The 17628-nt window shown below is 48.9% G+C and overlaps 1 protein-coding gene and 1 long non-coding RNA gene across 4 annotated transcripts in view; one reads left to right on the top strand and one right to left on the bottom strand.

Moving 5' to 3' along the window:
- Positions 1–17628, bottom strand: part of MKLN1 (muskelin 1) — a 214106-nt gene that overhangs the window by 181639 nt on the left and 14839 nt on the right. Inside the window, exon 1 of one of the 2 annotated variants that reach the window (XM_042972575.1) lies at positions 933–1080. The exons of the other annotated variant lie outside the window; for it this stretch is intronic. Within the exon in view, the coding sequence (XP_042828509.1) occupies positions 933–1030 (98 nt within the window). The 5' untranslated portion in view covers positions 1031–1080. Of the gene's footprint in view, positions 1–932; positions 1081–17628 lie in introns of those variants that run through there. 2 annotated transcript variants of the gene reach the window in all.
- LOC122234825 overlaps positions 1139–17628 on the top strand; it is a 57182-nt gene continuing 40692 nt past the window's right edge. For both annotated transcript variants that reach the window (XR_006212757.1, XR_006212758.1), the window contains exon 1: positions 1139–1325. This is a non-coding gene — a long non-coding RNA (uncharacterized LOC122234825). The remainder of the gene's footprint in view (positions 1326–17628) is intronic.

Here is a 17628-nt window from a genome sequence, read left to right as displayed (position 1 = left end):
GAAGATAAGCTGAAGATAGGTAAATACCGTATGAAAGTACTTTCAGCATTTCAGAAGGAATTTGCTACCAAAAAATACACAAGTAGTAATGCAATGGAACTCTTTTTAACCCCGAATCGGCGACCCAGACCAAGCCAGTGCTGGAAGTCAAACTGATTAAAAGTGCAGACTTTTAGGTCTATATTTGAGTTTCTGGGCTGGGAAGTTGGTCTGTTTGTACAAATCCATGTTCCGAGCCATAACATAATGGAACTCTTCCGTAATGTCCCAGCCCACTCCCTACCTTTTTCAGAAAACACCAGCCAGAAAGGACAACCCTCGGCAAATCCTACAAACCCTCCCCACTTGCAAGGATTCACACGGATCTCACAACTTTTCAGCCTTCCGTGACTTTTACCACTCTTCTGGAGCTAACCACTTTTAATGACCCCCCCTCCCCCCGCCCCCAGGAACAATCACTCCTCTTCTCAGCTTTACACTTTGTCCCGGCAGCAATCGGCTGAGCCGTCCCCCGTCTCCGGCCAGCTCCGACGACCATAGACTCCTTCACCCGTTTGCTACCCGTCGGGACCCCGAAAGCTCCGGTTCCTGCCCCAATTCCCTGAGCCAGCCGCCCCCCGAGCCTCCCTCAACCCCCAAATCCCGGGCAAAACATCACCGGGTTCCCCGTTGTCCTACGCGCTCCGGATCCGCGCGGGGTACACGTCGCCCCTTCCCCCCCGGACCCCGCTCTCCCGACCCAACCCCTCCCTGAGACAGGGGGGTGGGGAGGGCCAAGCTCTCCGCGGCTGGACTGAGACTCGGGAGGCCAAGCGTCCCCCTCAGCAGGCCCCGCCTGGGCCTCTCGGCTCGGCTGCCCTCCACTGCCCCCCTGGCCCCGCCGGGCTTATGCCGAAGAGCAGGGCAACACGAGCCCAAGGCTCGGCACTTACTCGGGAAGGTAAGTAGAGGAGAAGGAGCTCCACTTGTGTAGCGCGTAGGGCAGAAGCCGGCACTCGGGCGCCGCAGCGACAGCCCCGCCAGCCGCCATCTTGTCAGCACCGTAGCGGCCGCCACCGACCGCCGGCCGCGCCGGGAGGAGGGGAGGGGCGTGGCCTGCTCTTAAAGGGGCCGCGGCGCGCCAGGCCGTCCACGCTCCGGGGCTGGGATGTTGCCCACCGCGTAGAGGGCTGAGGCGCGCGCGTGTCCTCGGTTCTCTCCTAGAGTTTCCACCTGCTAAGACTCCTTAATGACTGACCAAAACTGAGACTGGACTGTGAGCACCTGAGGGCTTTCCTGTGGAGCTCGGAGGGGAGTGGCGCAAAGGACTTTTCTTACAAGCCGAGGTAAGGAAAAAGCCAAGAATGTTACGAAAAGAAAGAAATTGTGGTTTAGGAGCCGGGAAGGGAAACTGAGAGGACGCACTTGGTGAAGGGACGCCGTAGCGACTTTGGAAGCCGCTGCCCTCTCCCGTTTACAAATCCTACGAGGCAGCGGCACTGAAAGGAGCTGGCGCGGGAGAGCTAACACCCTCTCCCTCTGCCCTGGTCCTGGTTTTAAATGTCTTGGCCCGCGTTCCCGAGTCACATGGAGACAGGAAAAGGAAATGCTCGCGCGTCCTCTCAGCCTGTGCCGTGTGCCGGTGGCGATGCCCGTGCTTGTAAACATTCGTGGCGAGCCCTTTCACCCCAGCCCGGGCGCTCGGCTTGCTCGGTAATGACATTCACCCCCCCGACCGGGAAAAAAAACAAAACAAAAAAGAAAAAAACCTTAAGGAGTAGGGAAGCCGTGTGCCATCGTTTTGGTTTGGTTTGGTTCGTTCCCAGTCGTTAAGTCCGCCCGCGGGTAGCCCTGCCAGAAACTTAGCCCCAAAGTTCAGAAAGAGCGAGAGACGGGCGGCGTTGTAAGAAAAAGAGCCGAGAGGGAATATGCAGTCCTTGTGCTCTCGCTGCCACACGGGCGGCGTGCCAGCTTCTTATCAAAAAAAAAAAAAAAAGGAACATTCGCTGCAAATATCTGGCAGCTGTAGATAATGCTCCCAGCAGGTACCGGTTTGTCGAGGGTTATGCAGGCTTAGTCCCTGGCTTAGCCCCTGCGGTTACCCAAGTGCTCGGCACTCCCTAGAAAAGCCCTAAAAGCCCTACCCCTGAGAGCCTTGACCGTAGCTTCGTCTCCGTCTGACCCACGGAAAAACCCAGGCAAAGAGTTTCTCAGCGAATGACCCAGGGAGTTGAAAACCTCAATAATTGTATTCTCTTCCCCCTTACTAATCACTAAGCTGCCCCAAACCTCCTCACATCCTTCCCTGGCTCCCTCTTTCCATCGGGCAAAACTTGATAGTGGCCTTCGCTAGCACATCAGGTCAAGAATGCCCAAAAGAAGGCCACAATTGGTTAACGTCTAAAAATCACACGCGCGCCTTGGGTGTGGCGGCAGGTTGGAAAAGTATTTGTTCCCTGAGGGAATAATGCCGTGACCCCAGTGACTCGAGCTGCGAGTCCAGAGTCAGGGGCAGAGGCCCGAGAAGGCTAGTCCCGAAGAGGCTTAGTGTGAACTTTGGGAGAAGAGAGGCTTGTGAGGGGAGAAGATTCAGATGGTGTCTCAGTTCTGTTAGTTCGGGGTGCTGGGTTTGCCAATTACACCTCTTACCCTAATGTAAGTAGGGCCTTTGTTCTTTCCCAGATACAGAACTGCGGTTTCTGGATGATGCTTTTAAAAAATCGAGGGGCTCAGTCGGTTCAGCCTCTTGACTTCAGCTCAGGTCATGATCGCACAGTTCATGGGTTTAAGCCCCACATCGGGCTCTGCGCTGACGGTTGGGAGCCTGGAGCCTGCTTCGGATTCTGTGTCTCCTTCTCTCTCTGCCCCTTCCCCACTCTCTCTCAAGAATAAACAAACAGTAAAAAAAAAATTTTTTTAATAATAAAAAATAGATATAAGCCAGTTCTTCCTGAGATGACTTTCAGTGACTTTCTATTCCATTTAAGTAATATGGAAATCCTTTAGCAGAGGCCTCTCATGTCCTGCCTTGATTACGTCTCCAGCCCTCTCTCTTCTTTATCCTTTGCAAGCTTTTCTCCTGCCACACTAAACTAACACACGGAATTGGCTCGTTTGAGTTCTGTGCTCTCTCAGGCCTCCAGAGCTCAGCCTAAGCCAAGCCAGGAGCACTCCACCATTCTTTACCTGGCTAACTGTTGTTCATTTTTCAGATTATTTCATTCTGGAAAATCATTCCTCGTCACCAGTTGTGGTTTTTTTTTAAGTTTATTTATTTATTTTGAGAGAGAGAGAGTGAGCGGGGGAGGGGCAAAGAGAGGGGGAGAGACAAGGAATCCCAAGCAGGCTCTGATCTATCAGCACAGAGCCCAACATGGGGCTCGAACTCACTAACTGTGAGATCATGACCTGAGCTGAAACCAAGAGTCAGAATGCTTAACCAACTGAGCCATGTAGGCACCACTCCTCATCACCAATTTTGAGGTTAGGTGCCAGTTTCTATATTTCTGTTGGCACCCTGATTTTCCTTCCTTATCTTAGCAGCTACCACAATACATTTTAATTTACTCTTTTTTTTTTTTCCTGTTCTTTCTCCCTAAACAATAACTCTCATGCAGGTAGGAATTGTGCATATCTTGTTCAGAGTTACATCCCCAGGCCTGTTGGTTCTAGTACATAGTAGATGCTCAGTAAATATTTATTGATAAACAACTAAATTATGCTAAAGGAGAACTTGGGCTGCAAAGGAAAGAGAATGTGGGAACTTCTCAGACAGCAAACATGTATTCCTGAGGTGCTATTGCCATGGAGAATGTAAAGACCCAGGATAGCTTGGCTTCCTTGCAGCAAAGACTTTACAAGCGGTGGAATAATTTAAAGTATTCATATGTTAACATAAATATGGATATATTATGATACTGAACCCAAGATGTATGTAAATGTTAAGATAAAATAGAAGACTAAAGAAATTTCAAAATCTGCAGGAGTCTGCTAGTAGCTCAGATCTCTTGGAGATCTATCTTTATACCCTCCTCTGCGTTTGGGGCGTTGCCTTAGGTGATGGAGTTCATCAAAAGGATACATGGGGAAGGCCTGGAAACTTCAACTGCTGCTTCGTCCCTCTAGTGCCCCCACACTTCAAAGATTGGGACATATTCTCACTTTATGGGGAACTGGATAATGGATCATTATTATTCAGAGATCAGCAGCTCCAGTGGCCTGTCATCTCGTCATCCCTTAAAAGCAATCATCTTTTACTCTTCTGATGCCTTCTCAGTATGCTTCTCGTAGTAAATACTTACCAGAGAAAGTAACTGATTGTATTTGGTTTGTCACTATTCACTGTCTTTTCCTGAAAAAAAGAAAATTTATCAAGAGGCTGTGATGTGCCAGGTTTTGTCTAGGTGCAAGAGAGATAGGGATAAACAAGCCAGACAAGGGCCCCGCTTTCGTGGAGCTTACATTCTGATATGGTAACATGTAATAAATAAGTCAACTAGATAATTTTAGTCTGTGTGTTTTGAGTGCTAAGAAAAGACTACACTGGAGTAATAGTTAGATTGGATAGTAAAGGAAACTTCTCTAAGAAGGTAATAGTTAAGCTAATAGTTAAGCTATAGTAAGAAAGTGCCAGGCACACAAAGGCCTGTCTTGTATCAAAAAGATAAGAAATAACAGGTGTTGGCAAGGATGTGGAAAAAAGGGAACCCTCTTGCACTGTTGGTGGGAATGTAAATGGGTGCAACCACTGTGGGAAACAGTATGGAGGTTCCTCAGAAAATTAAAAATAGAAATACCATATGATCCAGTAATTCCACTACTGGGTATATACCCAAGAAAAATGAAAACACTAATTTGAGAAGATTGGGTGCCTGGCTGGCTCAGTCAGTAGAGCATGTGACTCTTGATCTTGGGGTTGTGAGTTAAAGCCCCATATTGGGTATAGAGCTTACTTTTAAAAAAAAATGAAAAGAGGGGCACCTGGATGGCCTCGGTTAAGCATTCAACTTGATTTCGACTCAGGTCATGATCTCATGGTTCATGGTATAGATCCCCATGTCAGAGTCTATGCTTGACACTGTGGAGCCTGCTTGGGATTCTCTCTCTCCCTCTCTCTCTGCCCCTCCCCTGCTCGCTCTCTCTCTCTCTCTCTCTCTCTCAAAATAAATGAATAAGCTTTAAAAAAAAAAAAAAGATGTATCCCTATGTTTATTGCAGCATTATTTTCAACATCCAAGAAATTGAAGCAATTCAAGTGTCCATTGATAAATGAGGAGTAAAGAAGATGTGGTATATACATATATAAAAGAATTAAATCTTGCCATTTGCAACAACATGGGTGGACCTAGAGGGTATTATGCTAAGTGAAATAAAGTCAGAGAAAGACAAACACCATATGATTTCACTTACATGAGGAATCTAAAAAACAAATGAACAAATCAACAACAACAACAACAACAACAAAAACACTCTTAAATACAGAGAACAAACTGGTGATTGCCAGAGGGGTGGTTGGTTAAGGGATGGATGAAATGGATGAAGAGGATTAAGAGGTACAAACAAACAAAAAAAAGAATTCTGACATTAATGAACTATACAGGATATATCTGATAGATATCCAAGGCGGATTGCCAAGTATGCAATATGAAGAATCTATTTTGGTCAAAGTCTTATACCTAGTCACTTTAGAGGCATTTGGCTTTCTTTTATTATTTTTTTTTTATAATAATGAGTGAGGGAGGGGCAGAGAGAGGGAGAGAGAGAATCCCAAGCAGGCTCCACATTGTCAGCGCAGAGCCCAACTCACAAACTGTGAGATCATGACCTGAGCCGAAATCAAGAGTTGGACACTTAGGGCACCTGGGTGCACAGTCAGCTGAGTGTGCGACTTCAGCTCAGGTCACGATCTTGTGGTTCCTGAGTTTGAGCACTGCATCAGGCTCTGTACTGGTAGCTCAGAGCCTGGAGCCTGCTTCAGATTCTGTGACTCTCTCTCACTCTGCTCCTCCCTCACTTGTATCCTGTCTCTCTCTCTCTCTCTCTCTCTAAAATAAGTAAACATTAAAAAAAAAAAAAAAAAGAGCCAGACACTTAATCAACTGAGCCACCCAGGCGACCCTGGCCACCTTTTTATCTAACCGATCTAGTGGTTGCTTCTTTTGGCTCAGGCACTAATTCCTGAGTCATATTTTTCTCTGAGCAGCAGAGTTACTGGAGCTCCAGGTATAGCAGCTCCAGAGAGAAGAAACCATCTGTGGCAACCTTCTGCAGTAGGGGAGTAGGGGCACAAGAATAATCCATGGAAGGAAACCTAGAGAATGTGTTAAAAATCTTAGTTTTGTTCGTCGGTCTGCTACTTTTCTAGCTATGAGACCTTGGGAAATTCACATAACTTCTGAGTCTCATTTTCCACCTCTAAAAGTAAATTTAATCAAACCTATCCTGTCTACTTCACAAGGGGATTTGAAGATCAAATGAAGGAAGAGAATGATTATAGAGTGCATAATTTGTCTACTATGAAATAATGTAAGTTCTCATTTAATTCATAGAAACTCTGAGATACAAATATTATTCCCCTTTCACAAATGAGAATAATGAGACTTAGAAAGGTTAAATAATTGTTGTCTTTGATTTGCTTCTTCACACATGTGGGACAGAAGAGAGTGAGGTAAGGCTATTCCTTCCTCTGTCTGTAAGGTCACTCTGGGCCGACTGGCCCTTTGGACCAAAGGTCACACGTCCTCCTCCTCCCAGGTAGTCTCTCCACACCACTCTCTCTGGTTCTGGGTTCCAGTAACCACCCCTGCTCCTTGCTTCCTGTGGTTTCCTGGTATGTTCTCACACTTTTATAAATAGTCTCTTTATTAAGTCTCTTAAATTGCCCAATTTCAGAATGCCATCTGTTTCCAGCTGGGACCTTCAGTGATATAATAACTTATTCAAGGAGGTGTAGCTAGCCAGTGACAGCCAGAATCTCTTTGGTTCAAAAGCCAGTCCTGTTTGATCACATCCCATTCTTCTCAAGTGGGAAGAGACTTAGTAAATGGTAAAGTACAATTCAGATATAAGATGTTGTCAAAAAAGACTGACTACCAGAGTTAAAAAGCAAAACCACTTTGGCTGATTTATTTATTTCCAGGCAAAGGAACACACTAGACTAAGGGGGAAAAGAGGTGTTTTTAATTGTAAGGAACGGGTTTCATGATTGTTATGCTCACTGAAGATTAAAATAACCCCTCTCAACAGGCTGGAATAAGTCAACAGTTCTGTACATGATTGGTTAAAACAAGCCCCATACTTCAGCGGTCAGAAAAAAATAAACCTTCAGATAGGTCTTGTAAGGATCTTGCTTTAGCTGACATGGGTCATGCAAAGTTCATGGTTTCTTTCACAGCTTTAGCTATTTAGGAGAGTAGGAGCACAATACAGTATTCAGTGTGCTATCTCCTAGGCAAGCTCTGCTGTAAATGGGAGAATTTCCTTTTACAATATTATGCAACAGATGAAGAAACTAATACCCAGTTATGTTCAATGTCATGTCTAAGGTCATCCACACAATTGGCCTTTCGCAGATATGAATCCAGAACCCAAGTACCTGATTCTCAGTCCACTTTTTTCCTCATGTATTTAGTGGGAACTTTTGAGGACTACACCTGCATTATTCTTCTTCAAACCCTCCATAACTGGCACATAGCAGATACTCAAGAAATATTTCCTGAACTGCATCTCTTAGTTCCTCCTAAATTTCTTCTCACCAGTTGTCTTAGGCAATTAAGTCTGCTATAACAAAAATGCCATAAACTTCATGGCTTAGATGACAAACACTTATTTTTCACAGTTCTGGAGTCGAGGAAGTCCAAGATCAAGGTGCTAGTAGATTCAGTATCTAATGAGAGCCCTCCTCCTGATCTGCACACATCCACCTTCTTGCATCCACCCCTGGTCCCCCAAAATGTGTGTCCCTCTCACTTGCTAAATACATTCATTTCATCCCAACAGCCCCAAAGTTCTTATAGCTCATTCCAGCATAAAGTCTAAAGTCCAAAGTCTTATCTGAATATTGAAAGAGTGGACCTAGACCAGCCGACTCCATTTTGTTCTGTGTCCTCCATCTTGAGTGACTGTGTCCCCGAGATGGCCCCCTGTCCAGGAAAACCGCAGGAAGAAATTCCTGCTCAAACCTCACACCACGCCTCCTCCCCTTGAGTAACTTCCTGCTCACCTGTTCAAATTTTCCGTTCAAACCACGCCCGGCAACCTGCGCAACGGGACTCTGACCCTTCCCCATCCAATTGGCTAAGACCACGACCATCACCCCACCAACTGCCCCTAGATCCCTATAAAACCTTTGTGCTTTTGAAACTCACTCTCCGGCATCTCACCGCTGCGTCAGTGCAGGTAGGGGATTGAGCTCGAGCTAGCTCGAATAAAGGCTCTTTGCTTTTGCATCGGACTCAGCTCCCTGGTGGTCTTTGGGATCACGAATTCTGGGCATAACATTTGGGGGCTCGTCCGGGATCCCCAAGACCCCCGAGGGACCCCTGACCCGGAGAGCCTGACTGGCCACAGTTAGTGTCTGTTCATTCCCTGTCTCTTCCATGTGAGCTCATTTCTGAAATTCTGGTAGTGCCCGGCATGGTCTAAGTGGATGCACTGGAGGACCACGGGCTGGGAGTTTCAGAAGACGTTCCGATCCCCCCTTCTGGAGGGACATGGATTCCCCTCAAAGGTCTGAGAAGAGGCAGGTCGCTCCCGCCGGTCGGTGTGAGGCCGTCGTCTAGCTTTCAGTTTTGCTTCCATGGAGTTGGAAGACTGTTTCTATGGGCCCTCTGTTTGTCTCTGTGTTTCTTTGTTTTGTTCTGTGGACTTACTGGACGGACATTATGGGACAGACTCAGACTACTCCTCTAAGTATTAACAATTGATCACTTTAAGGATGTCAGGGGAAGAGCTAACAACCTCAGTGTGGAAGTCCAAAAGGGTTGGTGGCAGGTTTTTTGTTCTAGCGAGTGGCCAGCTTTCAATGTTGGATGGCCGCCAGAGGGAACCTTCGACCTCCCTACCATCCACCAAGTCAGGGGTATCATCTCTCGGCCTAAGACAGGCCATCCTGATCAGCTCCCTTACATTATCACTTGGCAGGACCTTGTAGAAGACCCACCCTCTTGGCTTAAGCCCTTCCTAGCCCCATGCCCTCTGGAGCCAAAACCCATTCTTGTTTTGCAGGGGACAGAGAAGAAGGAGAACAAGAAAAGTCTTACCCAGCCTTCAGCACCCCTCTACCCTGTCCTACAAGGGGGGACTGAAGAATTAATTTTTTCTCCCCCATATAACCCCCCTAGGATGCTGGAAGAACACCATCCTCCCCCTCCGGGGGAGGCAGAAGGCAGACGCTGTTCCAAGAGCGGGAGGTGGAAACGCTCCAGTGGGAAGCCCGCCCTTTACCAGACAAAGGGCTCAGAGGCAGCAATCCGCCTCCTCCACCGACCCCACTATTCTGCCCCTGCGAGCCACCGGACTCCCAGACGCGGAGGGGAATCAGCCCCATCACTATTGGCCTTTCGCCACTAGTGACCCCTACAATTGGAAAGCTCAGAATCCTAAGTTATCCGAGAAACCGGCAGGGCTTGTTGATTTATTAGACTCTGTTCTTTTTACCCATCAGCCCACGCGGGACGATTGCCAGCAGCTTTTGCAGGTCCTGTTCAGGACTGAGGAAAGAGAAAAAATCCTCAATGAAGCCCAAAAACTAGTTCTGGGCGCAGACGGGAATCCCACCACCAACCAGGCTCAGATAGATGCCTCCTTCCCCTTAACTCGGCCCAAGTGGGATTTCAACACGGCAGAAGGTAAGGAGAGGCTCCAGGTCTACCGCCAGACTCTAATGGGGGGTCTCCGAATGGCTGCTAGGAAGCCAACCAGTTTGGCCAAGGTAGGAAATGTGCAACAGGAAAAAGATGAGTCTCCAGCTGCCTTTTTAGAACGGATCATGGAGGCATTCCGTACCTATACCCCCATGGATCCAGAGGCTCCAGAAAGCAAGGCAGCTGTTATCATGGCCTTTGTAAACCAATCGGCCATAGACGTTAGGAGAAAATTACAGAAAATAGATAAACTAGGAGAAAAAAAGTCTGCAGGACTTACTGGTAGTAGCCGAAAAGGTATATAATAACCGGGAGCCTCCTGAGGACAAGCAGGCTCGAGCCATGGCGGCTGCCAGCAGTAAGCAGACTCGAGACCTGGCCAGAATACTACTAGCTACCACTGCTGACTCCCCCGAGGAATGAGACCACCGTCTCTGGCAGCTGGCAGATGACTCAAGAGGAGGTAAAGGAACCACCAAGGGGGGGGTGGAACGCAGAGGCTGCAGAAAGATCAGTGCGCATACTGCAAGGAGATAGGGCATTGGGCCCGAGTTTGTCCGAAAAAGGCCGGCAGGAAGGGAAGCAAGACTGATCGAGTAAAAGTCTTAGAGCTAGATAAACTGAGTGATTAGGGAAGTCGGGGTTCGGATCCTCTCCCCAAGCCCAGGGTAACTCTTAAAGTGGAGGGGACCCCTGTTGACTTCCTTGTCGACACTGGAGCGCAACATTCGGTCCTCCACACCCCACTAGGAAAGCTAGCCAGCAAGAAGTCCTGGGTACAAGGGGCAACTGGTATGAGCCAGTATTCATGGACTACCTGAAGAATGGTAGATGTGGGGACGGGACGGGTATCCCACTCCTTTATGGTAATACCGGAATGCCCCTACCCGCTGTTAGGATGGGACTTACTGACCAAGATTGGAGCTAAGATAACTTTCAGACAAGGGGGGCCTCAGGTCACCAATGGCAAGGGCCACCCCATCCAGGTCCTGACCATGAAACTAGAGGATGAATACCGCCTCCACCAGGAGGCGCTCCCGAGAGAGGATAATATAGACAGATAGCTACAAGAATTCCCATCGGTTTGGGCAGAGACAGGGGGAATGGGACTAGCTGCTCACAGGACCCCGGTCCTGGTAGAGCTCAAGCCAGGAGAAGGTCCGGTAAGGATCAAACAATACCCCATGTCTCAGGAGGCCCAGAAGGGGGATCCAGCCACACATCCGGAGACTATGAAGCCTAGGGGTACTAGTTCCTTGCCAGTCTGCCTGGAACACCCTCCTGCTGCCGGTCAAAAAACCTCACACAAATGACTGTCGACCGTTACAAGACCTCTGGGAAGTAAATAAGAGGGTCACGGACATACACCCAACTGTTCCCAACCCATATACTCTCTTGAGCTCCTTGGCACCCTCCAGGGTCTGGTATACTGTACTAGATTTAAAGGACGCTTTCTTCAGTCTGCCGCTGGCACCCCAAAGCCAACCCTTGTTCGCCTTCAAGTGGCATGATCCAGAGGAGGGCTACAGCGGGCATCTCACCTAGACACGGCTGCCTCAGGGGTTCAAAAATTTGCCCACCATCTTCAACGAGGCACTACACGAGGACCTGGGTGAGTACAGAAAGGAGCACCCTGGCCTCACCCTCCTACAGTATGTAGATGACATCCTGATTGCTGCGGACACGGCCAAGGACTGTGAGCAAGGGACTCAGGACCTGCTGGCTACCCTGGGGGCCTTGGGGTACCGGGCATCTGCAAAAAAGGCTCAGATATGCAGGGAGAGGGTAAGTTACGTAGGATACATCCTGGAGGGCAGACAGCAGCGGTTATCAGATGCCAGAAAAGAAACTGTCCTGAAGATCCCTACTCCCACCTCCCAAAGGGAAGTAAGGGAATTTCTAGGATCGGCTGGCTACTGCCACCTCTGGGTTCCGGGTTTTGCTGAGATCACCAGGCCTCTATATGAAGCTACCAAAGAGGGGAAAACATTTGAATGGACTGAGAAAGAAGAAACTGCCTTTACTCAGTTAAAAAAAGGCCCTCATAAGTGCCCCAGCCCTGGGCCTGCCAGACATTACAAAGCCCTTCCACCTCTTTGTAGACGAACACAAGGGAATAGCAAAAGGGGTTCTAACTCAAGCCTTAGGCCCCTGGAACCACCCAGTGGCTTACCTATCCAAGAAGCTAGACACAATGGCTGCCGGCTGGCCGCCATGCCTAAGAATTATTGCGGCGACAGCACTCCTAGTCAAGGACGCAGACAAACTGACCCTAGGACAGGAGATCTGGATCACGACCCCACATGCCATTGAAGGGGTCCTGAAACAGCCTCCTGAAAGATGGATGAGTAACACACGTATGACTCATTACCAGAGCCTCCTACTCAACCCTCCATGGACATGGTTCCACCCCAGTGCGGCCCTCAATCCTGCAACCCTGCTGCCCAACCCTGACCTAGATGCTCCACTACATGACTGTGCGGGGATCCTAGAGCAAGTACATGGATTCCGGATGGATGTGACCGACCCCCCTCCCCGATGCCAAGGCTACTTGGTTCACTGATGGCAGCAGCTTTGTGCGGGACAGACACAGGTATGGGGGTGCAGCGGTGGTCACCGAAACGGACACCGTATGGGCGGAGGCTCTATCCTCCAGAACGTCAGCCCAGCGAGCAGAGCTCATCGCCCTCACCAAGGCGCTGATGCTGGGAGCTGGAAAATGGCTTACCATCTACACAGACAGCCGTTATGCGTTTGCCACAGCTCATATTCATGGGGCAATTTATCAGAAGAGGGCGTTACTGACGGCAGAACGACGGACTATAAAAAATAAGCAGGAGATACTTGACCTGCTTACGGCCTTATGGCTTCCTGCCAAGCTGACCATTATCCATTGCCAAGGGCACCAGAAAACTGATAACCCAGTAGCTAAAGGTAATCGAAAGGCTGACCAGGCAGCCAAGGCAGTCCCCACCATGACCATACAACTACCCCTACAAATAAGTCCCCTTATTTCAGTCCCCACCATGACCATACAACTACCGGACCCGGGAGACCCAGTTTTACCAGACCAGCCCAAATACTCCCAGGAGGAGTTACAGAGGATCAAGAAACTCCCCATGGCCCGGGAGATAAAGGGATGGTGGTATACACCTAACAAGGAGCTCGTGCTGCCAGACCGGCTCGGAGTCTCAGTATTAGAGCACATGCATTAGTCTACTCACATGGGGGCCCGAAAATTAAAAGACTTATCCAACATGCCAGAATCAAGATTCACCAACAGGACACCAAAATAGAGCAAGCTGTATCTGCCTGGAAGACCTGCCAACTCACCAACGCGAGAGCCACATCAAATGAAAAAGGAACCAGGCTCAGAGGCACCAGACTGGGAGCCCAATGGGAAGTCGACTTCACTGAAGTTAAACCAGGAAAATATAGTTATAAATATCTTTTAGTATTTACAGACACCTTCTCTGGCTGGGTAGAGGCATACCCAACTAAGCATGAAACGGCTCAGACGGTGGCTAAGAAGCTACTAGAAGATATCTTACCCAGGTTTGTTTTTCCTGCCATGATAGGATCAGAGAGTGGACCAGCTTTTATCTCGCAGGTAACGCAGGCAGTAGCCAAGGCTGTGGGGCAAACTGGAAATTACATTGTGCTTATGGGCCCCAGAGCTCAGGAAAGGTAGAAAGAATGAATAGAACCCTAAAAGAGACCCTTACCAAATTAACCATGGAGACTGGCGGGGACTGGGTGACTCTCCTACCGTGTGCTCTTTACCAGGTTAGGAACACTCCTTACACCTTGGGTTTTACTCCCTACGAGATCATGTTTGGCAGGCCACCCCCTATTGTTCCAAACCTTCGAGCTGAACTTCTTGCTGAATTTAAAGATCAAGAACTTTTTCTTTCCTTGAGAGGGCTCCAGAAGGCACACGAGGACATTTGGCCGCGCCTCCGTGCCATCTGCGAGGCTGGCCCTACTCCGACACCTCATCAGTACAGGCCAGGAGACTGGGTCTACGTCAAGAGGCACCGCCGAGAGACCCTCGAGCCGTGCTGGAAGGGACCCTACATCGTGATGCTGACAACCCCCACCGCTCTCAAAGACGGCATCACGACCTAGGTCCATCACACCCACGTTCGGCCAGCAGACCCCTCCTCGATCCGGAAGGACTTCGTCACGCAACGGGCCGTCAATCGGGACCAACATAACCTGCTCAAGCTCAAGCTACAACGCATATGACCCACCTAATATTGGTAACTGTTAGCTCTGCTTGTCACTGCTCATGCTGCCGAGAGTCCCCACACCCCCCAAAACATCACCTAGCAGATCATAGACACCAGCTCAGGGACGATACTTAATCATACTTCCCAGAGCCACCCCAAGGACACTTGGTTCCCAGAACTTTACATAGACCTCCAAACTCTGCTCCCCTTGTCACCATATGCCCCCGGATTCCATGCGCAGAACCTTTATTTCTACGTCTGCCCCGGCTACTCTTGCTCGAGCACATGCAGGGACGCGGCTGACTACTTTTGCGCCTCCTTGTCATGTGTCTCGATGGGGCACATCTGGTGGACCCCACCACGCACCAGAGATCTCATCGTGGTAAAGCGGCCCAGTGGCCCCTGACTGCCATATGCCTGGGGGTGCGGTAATCCCATAGTTATATCCTTTACAAGCCAAGGTGAAAAAACAACAGGATGGGAGAGTGGAAAAACCTGAGGACTCAGGATATATGACCGGGTTAGGCTGGGAGCCAAGGACAAGGGAACATTATTTACCCTCTGAATGCAAGTGACTCCCCTTGCCCAGCAGTCCCCCACGGGGGTAGGACCCAACCAAGTACTAGTTCCCTGACCTGCCCCCGCCCGGGCGGCCATGCCCAGAAACACCCAGGCCCCGGCCACACAGCCCTCCATATCTCCTGTCCCTACCAGAGCGTCACCCGCATCTCCTGCCCCAGGTCACAACTTACTATCTGATGCAGACCTCCTGTGGAGCACGGTTGTCGGAGCATACCAGGTACTAAACACTTCTAGGCCCGACCTGACCAAGTCCTGTTGGCTCTGTCTAGATGTCCGGCCCCCATATTACGAAGGTATTGCCATTAAAGGCAATTATACAACAGCCTCCAACTCTAGCTCCTGCAGATGGCAGCAGGCTACTGCAACACTAACCCTCCAGGCGGTAACAGGGCAGGGCACTTGCATAGGCCACGTGCCCCCCGGGCAGTCACATCTCTGTAATGAAACCCTAACAGTCCCCAGGGAGACAGTGTATCTACTTCCCCTGCAAAAATGCATGGTGGGCCTGTTCCAGTAGCCTCGCTCCCTGCGTCCACTCCCAAGTCTTTAACTCCTTGAAAGAAGGCTTCTGCATACTCGTGCAGTTGATCCCCAAGCTAGTGTACCATTCGGGGAAAAAAATACTTAACAGGTTAGGCTCTACTAACCCCCGAAGTAAGAGAGAGCCTATTACAACCCTAACTCTGGCTGGGCTCTTGGGACTGGGATTAGTGGGGGCAGGGACCGGAATATCCTCACTCGTCATCCAGGACAAAAACTACAGAACCCTAAGGGCAGCCATTGACTTAGACATAGAAAGAATTGAGAAATCAATTTCTCATTTATAAGAATCCCTTACTTCCTTATCAGAAGTAGTACTCCAAAACTGAAGGGGATTAGACTTATTCATGCAGCAAGGAGGACTATGTGCAGCCCTAGGGGAAGAATGTTGCTTCTGTGTTGATCACTCGGGGGTCCTAAAAGAATCTATGGCCCTCATAAGGGAAGGGTTACAAAAACGAAAGTTAGAGAACAATCTCAGTCCTGGTACGAGTCTTTGTTCAACTGGTCTCCCTGGTTAACTACCCTCATCTCGGCCCTTTTTGGACCCCTCACCATCCTGCTCCTACTAGTAACCCTCGGACCCTGTATCATCAACAGGCTGGTCTAGTTTGTCAGGGACCGCATGGGGGCCATCCAACTAATGGTCCTCCGTGCTCAGTACAAGGCCTAATAACAGAAGAGGACAAAATAGAAATGCAGCCGGTCCCATGATCGGGTCTGCAAGCTACATGACAAGGGGGGAATGAAAGAGTGAACCTAGACTGGCCGACTCCATTTTGTTCTGTGTCCTCCATCTTGAGTGACTATGTCCCTGACATGGCCCCCTTTCCAGGAAAACCACAGAAAGAAATTCCCGCTCAGACCTCACACCACGCCTCCTCCCCTTGAGTAACTTCCTGCTCACCCGTTTAAACTTCCCGTTCAAACCACGCCCGGCAACCTGCACAACGGGACTCTGACCCTTCCCCAGCCAATCGGCTAAGGCCACAACCATCACCCCTCCAACTGCCCCTAGATCTCTATAAAACCTTTGTGCTTTTAAAACTCGCTCTCTCTCCGGCATCTCACCGCTGCATCGGTGCAGGTAGGGGATTGAGCTCCTGCTAGCTCGAATAAAGGCTCTTTGCTTTTGCATCGGACTCGGCTCCCTGGTCTTTGGGGATCACGAATTCTGGGCATAACAATATCATCTAAATCCAATATGGATGAGACTCATCCTGAGGCAGAATTCCTCTCCAGCTAGGAACCTGTGAAACCAAGTTAAGTGCTTCCACAATAGGATGGTAGGACAGACTAGAGACAGACATTTGCATTACAAAAGAAAGAAATTGGAAAGAAGGAAGGGGTGGTAAGTCCCATGAAAGCAAGGGAAACTGAATGAGAGCTTAAAGCCTGAGAATAATCCCCTTTGGCCCCATGCTGCCTTTAGCACCACCTTTGGACCCCCAAAAGGGGGTCCAGTTGGGGATGGCCACTGTTTTACTGTCTTGCCTGAGAAACACTCTCCAGCTCTACCCGGTGGTGGTCACACCCCCCGGGGCTCTGGGTAGCCCCGCCCCAGAGCTGTGGGTGGAAGCCATCTGGCCTGTTGTAACAGATGATAGCCTCTCTTTTGAAACCCTGATGGTACCCCTAATGATCTCGAATTGTTTTCAGGATCATTCTTTCCCTGTCTTGAAGAATAGCTTTTGTTCCAACCTAACAGCTCTGTGGTCCTAGTCCTATAAAATGCAAGACGTCCAACAGCCTTTCTTCATTCCATCCATCTCCATCCCCTTCAGTTCAATGGAGTATCCCTGCTGGGGTGGCTGATTAGTTCTACGGTTCATATCCACGCTAATCTCTTTATCAAATGGTCAGTAAGCCGTACCTTTAGTTTCTTTAAATATGCTTTCTCATTTTTTGTAATGTGGACAGTCTTAGGATTTTCCAAAGCTTTAAATTCTGGTTCCTTTTTGCATAAATTCTATCATCAGTTCATATCTCTCTTATTTCACCAATAAGCCATCAGGAGGAACCAAGCCACTTCTTCAACACTTTGCTTAGAAATCTCAGCTTGAGATTTCACAGGGTACAAGAACAAGATTACAAATCAGCCAAATTCTTTGCTACTTTATAACAAAGATCACCTTTCCTCCCATTTCCAATAACCTGTTCCTCATTTCTGCCTGAAACTGGAATGGCCTTTACTGTCCATATTTCTAGCAACATTCTATTCATGTACTATCTAAAAAAAAAAAAAAAAAAGGCATTCTCTCCTGCTCTCTTCTTTCTGAGCCCTTGGCAAAATCACCTTTAGTAGTCTCTTCACAACAATATTGAGTTTTTCCATCATGCACCACCCCCCCCCCCACTCCAGCCCCTACCCATTATCCACTTCCAAAGCTGCCTCCACACTTTTAGGTGTTTGTTACAACAGTACACCCACA

The sequence above is a fragment of the Panthera tigris genome, chromosome A2, assembly GCF_018350195.1.
Source record: "Panthera tigris isolate Pti1 chromosome A2, P.tigris_Pti1_mat1.1, whole genome shotgun sequence".
NCBI classification, from domain to species: Eukaryota; Metazoa; Chordata; class Mammalia; order Carnivora; family Felidae; genus Panthera; species Panthera tigris.
This window is presented reverse-complemented; position numbering and strand designations above follow the sequence as displayed.